The sequence below is a fragment of the Peromyscus leucopus genome, chromosome 5, assembly GCF_004664715.2.
Source record: "Peromyscus leucopus breed LL Stock chromosome 5, UCI_PerLeu_2.1, whole genome shotgun sequence".
NCBI lineage: Eukaryota > Metazoa > Chordata > Mammalia > Rodentia > Cricetidae > Peromyscus > Peromyscus leucopus.
The window spans coordinates 576,334-589,746 of record NC_051067.1 but is presented as its reverse complement, the minus strand read 5'-3'; the positions used below and the strand labels follow the sequence as shown (position 1 = coordinate 589,746).

General features: G+C 44.4%; 1 protein-coding gene across 2 annotated transcripts; it reads right to left on the bottom strand.

The window, feature by feature from the left end:
- Positions 1-258: 258 nt before the first annotated feature.
- Positions 259-7,671, bottom strand: LOC114708419 (procathepsin L). Of its 2 annotated transcripts, none has more exons than XM_028891685.2 (8): positions 7,568-7,671; positions 6,511-6,647; positions 5,752-5,874; positions 5,509-5,655; positions 4,333-4,557; positions 3,947-4,109; positions 1,666-1,783; positions 259-647 (listed from the first exon to the last, which is right to left on the bottom strand). In XM_028891685.2, the coding sequence occupies exons 2-8, from the start codon at positions 6,634-6,636 to the stop codon at positions 545-547; spliced, it is 1,005 nt and encodes a 334-aa protein (XP_028747518.1). In that variant the 5' UTR covers positions 6,637-6,647; positions 7,568-7,671; the 3' UTR covers positions 259-544. The 2 variants fall into 2 exon arrangements, with proteins under 2 accessions (XP_028747518.1, XP_028747519.1); XM_028891686.2 differs by having other exon boundaries at positions 7,547-7,627.
- Positions 7,672-13,413: the final 5,742 nt, after the last annotated feature.

Below are 13,413 nucleotides of genomic sequence, written 5' to 3'. Positions count from 1 at the left end.
TCTGTCCCACAAATGTATTGCATCTAACACACACACACACACACACCAAAATCTCCTAAAATCCCCCAAACCCAATTATCCCATAAGCTAGATTCACCTACATATACCTGATGGGAAGCTGATGGAAAAAAGTCTATGTATCCTTAAAACCAGAAGGCCTCAGCAGCACCTGTTAGCCTTTTCATACTGTACAACGACACCCTGAGCCAGTCTTTAGTCCCAAACATTTCTCGACACATTACAAAAAGAAGTTCCACCTTTACACACTGAACTAAAATTTATTTTCAAAAGCTAAAGAAAGCTTTATACATCCTTTATAAAACAAATATTCCAGACTTGGAATTAAGCAATGAGTGTTCAATATTATAAAGCTGTTTATAAGAGTAGTTTAAGTAGTGGTAACATTTAACCATGTAAAAATGTCACAGAATTCAAATCATGACTTGGATCTTCAATGATTCAAGTACTATGGTCTCAATAAGGGTTTGGTCAATTTTAAGATTAAATTCCGTAGTGTCTGTGAGTCTGTAATTACCACTTTCCATCATTTCACGGTAGGATAGCTGGCAGCAGTGGCAATTCCACAGTGGTTGTTCCTGTCTTTGGCTATATGGAAGAAGCCTTTCATGCCCCATTCATCACCCCAGCTGAAAGAGATTCAAGGAAATGAGAGTGATTAATAATTAACACGTAGTTAGCTCTGAGTGCTCCAAGATCTACACATAAACTATACAGAGCACTCATTCCTGTCGGTCTAACTGTGGAAACTATAGGTAGATGCTCGTGCTTTCCTCTAGCATTCTTTTACTTTTTTGAGACAGGATCTCTCACTGAACCTGGAACTGACATCCCCTCAACCGCCCAGCACTGGGGGTACAGTAGTTATAGTACATGGCTTATATGTGGGTGCTGGGGAGCCAAACACAGGTCCTCATGACTGAGTGGCAAGTACTTTGTCCACAGAGTCATTGCCTCAGCCCCTCACTTATTTTGAGACAGGGTTCTGTGTAGCCAAGATTAGCCTCACTAATTCTCTAAAAGAGGATGCCCTTGAATTGTTGGATCTCCTTCCTTCATCAGTGTTGGGATACAGGCACGCCCACCACACTAGGTTTTACGTGGTGCTGGAGACTGAACACAGGCTTCTGCATATTCTAGGCAAGCATTTTACCAACTGGGCTACATCCTTAGTACCCTCTTAACTTTTAAAAGGAAAATGAGGCAAACTGGGATTTTAATAGAATGCTGTGTCTCCACGTTCAATGTTATGCTATATCTCAATGAAAAATAACTAGCTGGGAGACTTAATTCTGACAGGTTTTAAGGCTGGTGAGAGCTGAGAACAAAATGCAGATAACACAGGGAAGCACATGTGCTAAGGTTTCTGCTGGCCATCTCTTGCTGAAAACTAGAAAAAGAAAAGCAGGCTAAAATCACACAGGTCTCATAGCCTTATTTTAATTTTGGGGCCAAATTTGGAAATTCAATATTACAAATATGTATGAATCTCCCCAACAAGCTTAGTTCAGAATCTTAAACACAAATCCTTCACTCTAAATGTGAGAAAGACTTCCAGGATTTTATAATTTGACTGGCATTGAAATATTGACCCCCCTCCCCCAAGAACTCTCTTTTCAATTTGAAATACAACATTTAGAATCTTACCTGTTCTTGGCAATCCAAAATCTATTCTTATTTGAATCTGTCCCTTCATATCCATAGCCAATCACCAGAACCCCGTGGTCAAGTTCCTGGCTGCTGCAATTCGGTTCATAGTAAATGCCTGGCAGTTAAATGAACACTGGGTGAGAGGTTCCAATCACCATAGGACAGTGACCCACCCTGTCCCCCACAATGTCACAGATTCCAATTCTGTAGAAGATACTAATTAAAAAATGGTAGTGGCGATGCTTGGTAAGGTGGTGCATGCCTTACTCCCAGCATAGCAGAGACAGGTCTCTAAGGCCAGCCTGGTCTACATGGAGAGTTCTAGGCCGGCCAGGGGGACAATAATAAAATCCTATCTCAAATACTGAGTCCAAGCTGCTCTCCAACTTGCTATGTATCCAAGGATGGGCTTGATTGCTGTGGGATGCTCTGTATTTCTAATGTGTTGCTCTGAGAGGTTAATAAATAAAGCACTGATTGGCCAGTAGCCAGGCAGGAAGTATAGGTGGGACAAGCAGAGAGAATTCTGGGAAGTGGAAGGCTGAGTCAGACAGACACTGCCAGCCACCGCCATGAGAAGATGTTAAGATACCGGTAAGCCATGAACCATGTGGCAAGGTCTAGACTAATAGGAATGGGTTAATTTAAGATAGAAATAGACAAGAAGCCTGCTGCGGCCATACAGTTTATAAGCAATGTAAGTTTCTGTGTTTACTTGGTTGGGGCTGAACGGCTGTGAAACTGACAGGTGAGAGAGATTTGTCTTGACTATGAGCCAGGCAGAAAAACTCTAGCTACACTTGATTGCTTGGTTTTCCTGCCTCTGCCTCCTGAGTGCTGGGACTACATAAATGAATTACAACACCTGGCTCATGTGGTGCTGGGACCGAATCAGGGCTTCAAGAATGCTAGGAAACACTATTGACCGAACTACATTCTTATCTCAATTAAAAAAATTCTATTGTTTTAAAGCCTGTGGTGTCAGGACCTATTTTCTACCTAGTCCCTGATGTATGAGCTGGCTCTTTGGAACCTATTCCCCATGTTGGGATGTCCTGTGCAGCCTTGATGCAGGGGGGAGAAGCTTGGTCCTGCTATAACTTGATATGCTTTGTGGATTCCCAAGGGAGACTTTATTCCATCAGAATGGAGAAGGAGGAGGAGTAGATGTGGGGGTAAGAAGGGAGGTGGGGGAAGAAAATGGGAGGAGAGGAGGGAGGGGAAACTGGTTAGTATGTAAAATAAAAAAGGAAAAAAAAGATTAAGAAAATGTTTCACAAAGATAAGAAGAAAAAAAAAAAAAACCTTTAATGCCAAACTATCCCACTCTAATCCCAGCATGGTAAGAAATTTTGAGAACCATGTATCTTGTGTTAGATATCTTGGTCTTAGCACTGGTATTGGTATGCTTATCTACTAGCATACCAATTACCATAACCCCTGCTACTTTTAAATCTAAAGACAAAGCTTATCAATGAGCAAGCTTTCTCTCCCCTCCCCCCTACAACTGAACAACAGACCCCTAAAAGTCCTAATTATAGCAGTAAGAAATCTTTTGGAGAAAGATCCAGCTATTGGAGAAAGAGTTAGGTAAATTAGGTTCTATCTATAGAAGCAATTCACAATATTTAAATATTCAGATGGTAAGATGGCTCAACCAGTAAAGGTGCTTGTTAAGAAGGCTCAGGGCTGAGCCGGGAGGTGGTGGCTGCACTCCTTTAATCCCAGAAGAGGCAGGCAGATCTCTGTGAGTTCGGATCTCTGTGAGTTCAAAGCCAACCTGGTCTACAAAGTGAGTTCCAGGAAAGGCGCAAAGCTACACAGAGAAACCCTGTCTTGAAAAAAACAAAACAAAACAAAACAAGAAGGCTCAGGGCCTGAGTTTGATTCTGAGGCCACACACAGTGAAAAGAACTGACTCCTGCAAGTTGTCCTCTAACCCCATATGCATGCATAGACACATTCATCCCCCAAGAGGGTGCTGAGAGATGGCACAGCAGTTAAAGGTATTCCCTGCTCTGTAGGGAACCTAGTACCATATTAGGTGGCTTACAATTAATTGCCTCTTAGTCCAGATCCAGGGGATCTGATGCTTCAGGACTCTGAGGGTACCTGCACTTACATGCACACCCCCAACATAATTAAATAAGATAAACCTTGAAAATGCCTAATCAGTCAAATAGAAACATCTGCCCATTAAATGCAGACTCAAAATTCCAACAGTCTTGGGAAGCAAAACTCATCATAAAGGCAGGGTGGCACTAATTCTAACAATTACCTTTACTGTAGAACTGGAAAGACGGATGGCTGGCATCTATAGCGACAGCAATAGGCCCCACAAGTGCCACAGCCTTCATAAGGGCCTTCTCCAGCTGAGGGATATCCACGTAGCCTGTGTCATTAGCTGCAGAAAACTCAGGTCTGTACTTACAAGTTCCATCCTTTGAAAGTTAAAGGAGAGACTTGATCATTAACTGTTTACTTTTTAGAACATGAGTTCTAGAAACAAAACACTGTGATGTGCAGCTCACAATGTTAGGTCAATACTCAAAAACCATCCCTCGAAACAGAATGCTGTTAGTTAGTTACCCACAAAGTACAAACTCTGAAAACCGGTCTGGTAATGTTTCCTTTTCTGAAACAAAGATGAAATAAATCAATTACCTTTCCTTCATAGGGATAGGACTCCTCTGAATCCAGACCTTTGTTGTTAAAAACATACTGGAAGGCATAATCCATCAGGCCACCATTGCAGCCCTGATTGCCTTCAGCCTGAGAACAGTCCACGAGGTTCTGCTCACTCAGTGAGACGAGTGTGCCAGTCTTAAGGCACATCTGTCCTTCTAGGGCCCCAGTCGCACTAAATGCCCAACAAGAACCACATTGGCCCTGAAAAGAGAAAGAGATCAGTGGTTTACAAGACAAAGACAGCCAACAGCTTTTACATATGCATGCCTTAAAAATAGTAAACAGGAAGCTGGGTGTGGCCATATATGCCTGAAATCCACCCGGGAGATTAAGGCAAGAGGATTCTGAGTTCAAGGCCAGGCTAGACTCTATAGTGAGATCCTGTTTCATTCATGCTCCAAAGGTGTAATACACCAAGGATCAGACAGATCAGAATACTGCATGGGGTCAAGGCTAACGCACAGAGAACAGAGAGAGGGTCTAACAGGGCCTGGCCCCTCTCAGGAGCTACTGGCAGTTGATGACTACTGGGGGAGGGAAACCATCTTCAGTGACGTCAGTGAAGAGTGGACCATGCTCTAGTGGGGGGACAGCTATGTCATGCCCTGTGCACAGCAGGTGGGTGGCCCTGGTTAAACTCCATGGGCTACAGAAGGAAAAGACTTGAGGGTGGGATGGGGACTTGTTGGGGGTGTTGGTATGGTTGACAAGGGGATGTCAGGGGCTGAGTGTATAAAACCTCCAAGGAATAATAAGAACTCGCATATCACACTGCATTATAGCAAAGCAAACTCCAATTCCTCCATGGCCTTTATGCAGGAGAAGGTATGAACCAGGCAGGGTCACACCTGATTCTTTACGGGGAAGGGGTAGGTATGTATGTATGCCAGAGGCCAACCTTGGGTATTATTGCCTCAGTCACTATCTACCCTGTTTTCTGAGACAGGCTGTCTTAATTTTATTTAGCTGGAACTCATTGATTTGACCAGGCTGGTGGGCCAGTAAGCCCTGGGAACCTATCTGTCTGTCTTGCTTCCTACTCACTGGCATTATAAGAGCTACCACATTGACTTTCTCTTCCAAGTGCGGACTCTGGGGATCAACCTCAGGTCCTCATGCTCGTACAACTGAGACTTCTCCCAGCCCTCATACCTGATTCTTTATGGGAGTCACACAACCTTTTTCTCTCCAGTCCACAGACTTGGGGACCTGAAACAGCAGAGGCTCCTGAAATACCTTCCCCTTCCTGTGCTTCTGGTGTTTATAGCCATTCACCAACTGCCGGAACTCCTCATTGGTCTTCCAGGAAATGCAAACAAAAAGTTGAAAAGGTGAGATAGCTTTGTAAAAAGAAAATGGAGAAGGTACAGAGAGTCTGCATCATGTCACACTTACCATGTCACCAAAGGCATTCATCTCCATGGTGAAGCCATGCTTCCCCTCACTGTATTCCCCATTGTGAAGCTGGATCATTTTCATATTCTTCTCCCACACTGCTCTCCTCCATTCTTCCTCATTCTAAAAGCAAACATGGAACTGGCAGTTTTTATTTTTGCTAAAAATCCAGGGGAAGCCAGGTATGCTGACACATGTCTTTACTCTCAGCACTGGGGAGGCAGAGGCAAGTGAATCTGAGTTCAAGGCTGGTCTCCAGTGAGTTCCAGGACAGTAAGAGTTAATAGTGAGACCCTGTCTCCCCCCCAAAGGGAGTTGGCTAGGGGCCTGGAGAGATGGCTCAGTGGTTAAAACCGCTTGTTCTCATGGAGGACCCAGGTTTAATTCTCAGCATCTCATATAGATCACAACCGTTCATAACTCTAGTTCAAGGATGCACATGATACACAGACATAAATGCAAGCAAAACACTCATACACACACACACACATATACATACATACATATTAAAATAAAAAAGTCTTTAAAAAATCCAATCCTCCTGACCAAGCGGACCTATTGTAACAGGGAGAGCTATACACTCTGGAAAGCATTCTTCCTCCCCAAAGCACACAACAGAGATATTTGTGCTCTATTCTGTTCACAATGGGTATGTGATTGGGCTATTCCTGCTAAGAGCTGGCTTCTAGAGACTACTCTGGCTATAAACTTCCAAGAGCAAGGAGGACCGTTCTTGCCGACGCTGTGAATGTTACAAACCGTGCCATACAGCCTTCTGTATGTGGACTTCCACTGGTGCCACTGGGCATCAAATGTTTGATTAAATTTTGGAATGCCTAAGGCTGTTCCCAAGCACAGGATAGCCAGGAGGAGTAAAAGATTCATGGTTCAAATACCTAGGGAAGGAAAAGAAGAGGAAATGAGAATCCAACAAAGCCTTTTTCTTTTATAGACAGGGTCTCATGTAGTTCAGGCTGGCTTTGAACTCTTATTTGGCCCCATCTCTCAAGCGCTGGGAATTTAGTCTTGAGCCACCAGCCCAGCAGCAAACCAGTTTATTTAAAATAGTTAAAATCACTTTATCAAAGCAGAAATGTCTTTCCACATGTTAAGAAGTGTGGGTGTTGAGTGGAGAAAAACAAGCCAGGAATTAATCTTTGAAAGTTATTCGATTCGGCTGTTGAAATGAAAACCTGCCAAGTAAGTGGCATAGGAACTGGGATAAACTCTTTTCCATTATAGTGCCACAATAGTCTTGAGTCTCCTCATAAACCTAAGAGGGCAACTTGGTCCAGGTTATTTACTGACAGTATTTTGTGACCTCAAATGGGGATCAGGAGTCCCTACAGGTAGGGTGCCATCTCACACTTTAAGTAATGCACAGCTGGAGAACTGACTTTCCAGAACTGAAGCCTCCGGCGATACCTCCCTGGGTGATCCTGGTTCCGGTTAGGGTCCAGGCTGGGCCGGGCCGGGGGCTTGACGTCCGCTCTGCCTTCGTAGCCACCGCCCACGGGTGTTATGGCGGCACAGGGAGCCCTGGGCCCGTGACCGGCTTGAAGGGGTCCTGCTGCCCCTTCGGGTCCGGTCAGGCCCGGAGTCTCGCGGCCTGACGACGACCCCGCTCGGCAACACAGGCCCGTCCCTCCGCGGAGGCCGAGGGACCACCCCTACCCCGAGGTCCTGGCCCATCCTGAGGTCCCCAGAACCGGTTGCAGATGCTGTGGTCCCCAGACGCTCCATTTTCCTTCCTATACCCGCTCGCGCAGCGTTTAGGCCCGCTGGGGTCACTCACCTGGGGCGGCCAGATACTTACAAGGACTCCGCAGACTCAGCTCCTGGGAGGTCGCTGAGGTCCGAAAATCTGGCGGAGCTGCCCTGGGCTCTGGCTTTAAAGCCTCCCAGGCTGCGGCCCCGGCAGCGCCCGCCCCCGCACCATCATTGGCTGTGCCTGCCTCAGGGCGGAGCCTGCGGGACTCCAGGCGCGTGACGCCGCGGGTCCTAACCTGTCCAGCTGGGTGATCGCCAGGGGCCGAGGAAGAGCTCCTCCCTGGAGGGTGGGTGTCCCTGTGGTGCCTTGGTCCAGTAAGATAGGCTCGGGAGCAAAGGTCTGCTGCGGAATATCCACCCAACCCTCCTTTTTTTAGTCTTAAGAGTTTTAGATTAAAATCTGCGGGGTGGAAAGCTTTTTTAGCCCACAACAAAGCTGGGTCTTAAGTGGAAGAAGGCAGGGCCGAGGGCAACAGTCTGAGCGGGCTTCCATAGAAGTTAGAAAAATCTAGAGATGGGAAAAATAAATCCAATACGATGAAGCTATGGTCAGCGCGTAGCTCCTCCAAACGCCGCACTTCCTGCCTTACCTAGTCACAGATTGTTCCTTAGGAGCCTTTCCTTTCAAGCCTGCTAGAAATTATTCACGTGGCGGGGGTGTGGGTGTGGGTGTTGGGGGGTGGGTGGGTGGTGGCTTTTAAAAAAAAGAAAAGGAGTTGAGATCGATGAAAGCTGTTTTTCCTTCCTTTCTACTCTGCGTTATGAATTATTTTTCTTCATCTTAAAATGCTTCTTCTGGAATTTGATAAATTCGACGAAAATGTATATATATATATTTGTTTTAGATAGGGTTTATAACGTTTCACTATGTAGACTAGGCTGGGTTTGAACTCACAGAGATACTGACTGCTTCTCAAATATTGGGATTAAAGGTATGAAACATTACACACACACACACACACACACACACACACACACACACACACACACACACGCTCTTACACCCTCAAGAAAATTTGATGCTATCCACTTCAGTTTTCTCCAGCCTCCCCTCAGGTGAGAGTATATTTAATATGAAAGTTGTAGTTGTATAGCTTGAAGAAATTCTTGGATAGAGGGGAAAAAATACAGATACAAGTAAGGATTTAAGGACAATAATTCAGAAAAGTGTAATTTTTTTAGTCAGATAAGAACTTTTTCTATTGGCTATTCTGTTTAGAAGTTCATTGAGCTGTATAATCTTTCATTGAGTTAATTTCAATATGTGATTTTTTTTATTTGCAATGTCTTTTATAATGAAGTTTAACATTCTATTTTTATTTATTTATTTGTTTTTTTTTTTTTCAAGATAAGGTTTCTTTGTGTAACAGCTCTGGCTGTCCTAGAACTTTCTTTGTAGACCAGGCTGGCCTTGAACTCACAAAGACTTGCCTCCCTCTGCCCCCAGGTGCTGGGATTAAAGGTGTGCACACCATCACCTGGCTAAAATAGTATTAAAAAAAATAATTTTGTCAGGCAGTGGTGATGCACACTTGGGAGACAGAAACAGGGGGATCTCTGAGTTCAAGGCCAGCCTAGTCTGTAGAGTGAGTTCCACAACAGGGATACACAGAGAGACCCTGTGTTGAAAAACAAAAACAAACCAAAAACAAAACCAAGAAAAAATTTTAAAAGTCATATTCAGGGCTTGGTGAGATTGCTGAGTATTATGGTTGCCTGAAGCCAAGCCTAAGAACCTGAATTCAATCTCAGAGATCTATATGGTGGAAAAAAAGAGATTTGACTCCCTAAAGTTGTCCTCTGGCCTCCATAGGGGTTTTGGCACATGCACATCTACAAAAAAATGAGTTTTTAAAAGGTGTCTTTAAAAAACTTTTAAAAAAGCATATTCATGCTGGCCCTGGTGGCAGATTCCAGCACTCTAGAGGCAGAACCAAGTGGATCTCTATGATTTTGAGGCCAGCCTAGTCTACATAGTGAGGTCCAGCCAAGGCTACATAGTGAGACCTATTTCATAAACAACAACAAAAAGCATATTTGTTTCAGAAAAAAATTAGAAAAATAAACATTTCTTGTCTTCCCCATGGTCCTTTTCTAGTTTTGTTTTTTAAACAAGAATGAGGTGATGCCTCAGCTTTTCCAGAGGAATCTGAATCCGTTCCCAGGGCCCAAACTGTGGTTCATAACTGCCTGTAATTCTGAGTCCTGGGGGATGATGCCCTCTCCTGGCTTCTGCAAGCACTCCTGGCATACATATAACTTGTGCGCGCGCGCGCGCGCGCGCGCACACACACACACACACACACACACACACTGTGCCTATGGGTAAACGCTTAGTGAAAAACTAAATTGAAGGATCTACATAAATTTTGTGTCTCAATTTAAAAACAACAAAGAGAAAAGGCCAGGCTTTCTAGAAACAGGCATTTTTTTTTTTTTTTTTTTTTTTTTGAGACAGGGTTTCTCTGTGTAGCTTTGTGCCTTTCCTGGATCTTGCTCTGTAGACCAGGCTGGCCTCGAATTCACAGAGATCCGCCTAGCTCTGCTTCCCGAGTGCTGAGATTAAAGGCATGTGCCACCACTGCCCGGCTGGTGTGTTTGTTTTTTGAGAGAGTCTTACTATATGACTGAGAGACTTACTTGACCTCAGTCTGAAAATCTTCCTGCTTCAACCTTTGGACTGCTGGAGTTACAAGTATGTGCCAAAGAATTCAGCTGGAATAAATTCTGTTGTTGACGGAACATGGTCTTGGGCAAGACTACTAAGTTACATTTTCATGCCACCTCTTTTATTTTGAAATGGTCTCTCTGTGTTGCCCAGGCTGGCTTTGAACTTGTGATCCTCCTGCCTCGGCCTCTTGAGTAGCTGGGATTCTAGGATGGAGCCACCAGACCAGGATTCAAACAAGTGTTGTGTGTTTGGTTTGGTTTGGTTTTTCAAGACTGTTTCTCTATGTAGCCCTGGCTGTCCTGGAACTAGCTCAGTAGACCAAGCTGGCCTCAGATTCAGAGATCTGCCTCCCTCTGCCTCCTCAGTGCTGACTGGGGTTAAAGGCGTGCACCACCATGACCAGCCAATTTATTGAAATTTTTTATTGACATCCTTTGGCTGCTAGAAAGGCTGTTCTAGAAGTTCTCAGCTGATTAAAAAAAAGTACCTCCTAACCCCAAATTAATCACAGTTTTCTTTTTTAATTTTTTTTAAAAGTAGCTGGATGGTAGTGGTACATGCGTTTCATCCCAGCACTTGGGAGGCAGAAGCAGGTGGATCTCTGAGAGTTCATGGCCAGGCTGGTCTACAGAGTAAGTTCCAGGACAGCCAATGCTACAGAGAAACCCTATCTCAGGGACTTTTTTTTTTTTTTTTTTTTTAAAGCTCTTTCTGATGGCAATAATCAGTTTTCAAAACAGTCATTCATGGATGGGAATAAGTACCCACCACCTCTAGCTGGGATGGGGAGCAGATTTAGAACTTGCTATATAACAAGGAGATAATGCAAAGCAAGAGAAGATGATGCTTTGGGATGAGGGTGGGGACTCGGTTGGGTATGCCCTGACTGATTGGAGGCTATCACTTGGATGCTGGGGGAGGAGTGACCAGAAATGGAACATCCTTGTGGTTGACTTGGGGACTTGGATTTGGAGAACATACCTGGTATTGTCTGGTTCATCTGGGGTGGGAAGTAGAGGGAAAAAATGAAGTCATCAGCTATTGAGTAAGTTTTGAGATTCAGAGCTATTCACCTAGGCAATGGTTTCTTTTCTTCTTTGGGTCAGAGTTCTGTGCTGCTTAGTTATTCCATTGTATGTTTGTTTACTCAGTCTATCACAAGCAATCTAAGTTATTTTAACACGTGGGTTTTACAGCTGCCCTTGGGCCACAGCTCACAAGATTGCACTGGGCGGGAAAACCTGCCTCTGCTTTAAGCTCTACACCTTGAGCAACAGATTGGCAACAGGTCAAGCAGAAGTGCCCTAGAGAATGGCACCCCCTTGCCTTTTGGTGTGTGATATGGTTACCCTGGAGAAACCATCAGGTCCTTTTATGGCCTCCAAATCTAACTTAAGCCAAAGAATATTGAATATGGGAGACAGCCACTAAATCTTGATGAATGCTAATTATTAAAACAGTCATGTTTTAGTCATGTGGCTGAGCTCCATTTTTTGATAAAATACAGTTGGCTGAACTTCCCAACTCCTATTTTCTTGACGTGTGTGTGTGTGTGTGTGTGTGTGTGTGTGTGTGTGTGTGTGTGTGTACTGACATGTTTAATGCAGTGGTATTCAAGACAGTGATGCCACTTTATATTGATCTCCAATGTAACTACCCTTCCAAATTTTTAAAATTCATGAAGCCGAGGATTATTCTTTAAAAACACTATCCAAACTGGGGATGTAGCTCAGTTGGTAGAGTGTTTGTCTAGCAAGCATGCTTGGAGCCCCGGGTTTGATCTTAGTACTGCATAAACTGGCCTAGTGGTACATGCCTGGAATCTCAGCTCTCAGGACTGTCCAGTGTCTTCCTCTGCTACACATTAAGCTCAAGGCCAGCTTGGGATATAAAAGAAATAGAAAATGAAAGAAACAATATGTAGTTGTTCCCCCCACCCCCATCCCTCCACACACTGTGCAGACCGGAACTGTATTCATTATCTCACAGAAATGGAGGTCAGGAGTCTGAAGTTGTCCTCACTGGGCTGAAAACGAGGTGTCAGCAGCCCCTGCTGCTCCTTTGGCTGACAGAGCACCACTCTAATCTCTGCGATAACACTGTTTTCTTCTATGTGTGTCCTATCTTTCTCTGTCTTTGTTCTCCACAGACACAGTGACTGCCTTTGGGACTCAAACAGGTAATCATTCAGGGACAATCCTTCCTTCCCAAGATCCTTAACAACATTTGCAAAGACTTTGCTGTAGAAGATAAGTTCCTGGTTGCAGGAATTAACATTTCATATCTTTGGCAATTAAGTTCATTCTGTCACTTGTAGCCTAAGTAAAAGTGCCCTCCCTTCTTCTCTCTTTCCCTCCTTCCCTCCCTTCATTGACAGGGCCTCTTGTACCCCAAGCTGTCCACATATAGCAGAACTGATCTTCCTGCCTCTACCACCAAATGCTGGAATGATAGGTGTTTGCCATCATGTCTGGTTTATGTGGTTTAGGCATTCAGCCCTAGGCTTCATGAATGCTAGGCAAGCACTCTACTAAACTATAATCCCAGCCCTATGGTCAGTTTCTCAACAAGTCTGTAGAACACTCTGTGCTCCCTAATAGTTGGGGCTGTTCATGCTGGGTGGTGGTAGCTCATGCCTCTAACCCCAGCACTTGGAAGGCAGAGACAGGCAGATCTGAGTGAGCTCGAGGTCAGCCTGGTCTACAGAGCTAGTTCTGGGATGGCCAAGGCTACATAAAGAAACCCTGTCTCAAAAAAAACCAAAACCAAACCAAACCAAACCAACAACAACAAAGTAAAAAGTTGAAGCTGTCCTAACTAGGAACTTCCCATACTGTCATACTGTCATTTCTTTGTTCCATCTAAGTCTCAAATCTGTGCCTCATGTGCCTTCCTACAAACATCTCTCTCTCTTTCTTTCTCTCTCTTTCTCTCTCTCTCTCTCTCTCTCTCTCTCTCTCTCTCTCTCTCTCTCTCTCTCTCTCTCTCTCTCTCTCTCTCTCCCTCTCTCTCACTTTCTTTTCCCAGAGCTGAGGACCGAACCCAGGGCCTTGTGCTTGCTAGGCAAGTGCTCTACCACTGAGCTAAAACCCCAACCCCACCTACAAACATTTTCTGCTTCAACTTTCCCTTGCAATGTTTGACCCACTCTTAGAAAAAAACTTAAAAAAAAACAAACCCAAAACATTATAAGTGTGTATATGCACATAAGCCATGGTGTG

What these genes read in the sequence shown, in the direction of transcription:
- LOC114708419 (XM_028891685.2), bottom strand. Translation starts at nt 6,636, where the DNA reads ATGAATCTTTTACTCCTCCTGGCTATCCTGTGCTTGGGAACAGCCTTA. An exon ending in TGAATGCCTTTGGTGACATG is followed by an intron (nt 5,656 to 5,751) that starts GTAAGTGTGACA and finishes ATTTCCTGGAAG; the next exon opens with ACCAATGAGGAGTTCCGGCA. An exon ending in CCTATCCCTATGAAGGAAAG is followed by an intron (nt 4,110 to 4,332) that starts GTAATTGATTTA and finishes TAACTTTCAAAG; the next exon opens with GATGGAACTTGTAAGTACAG.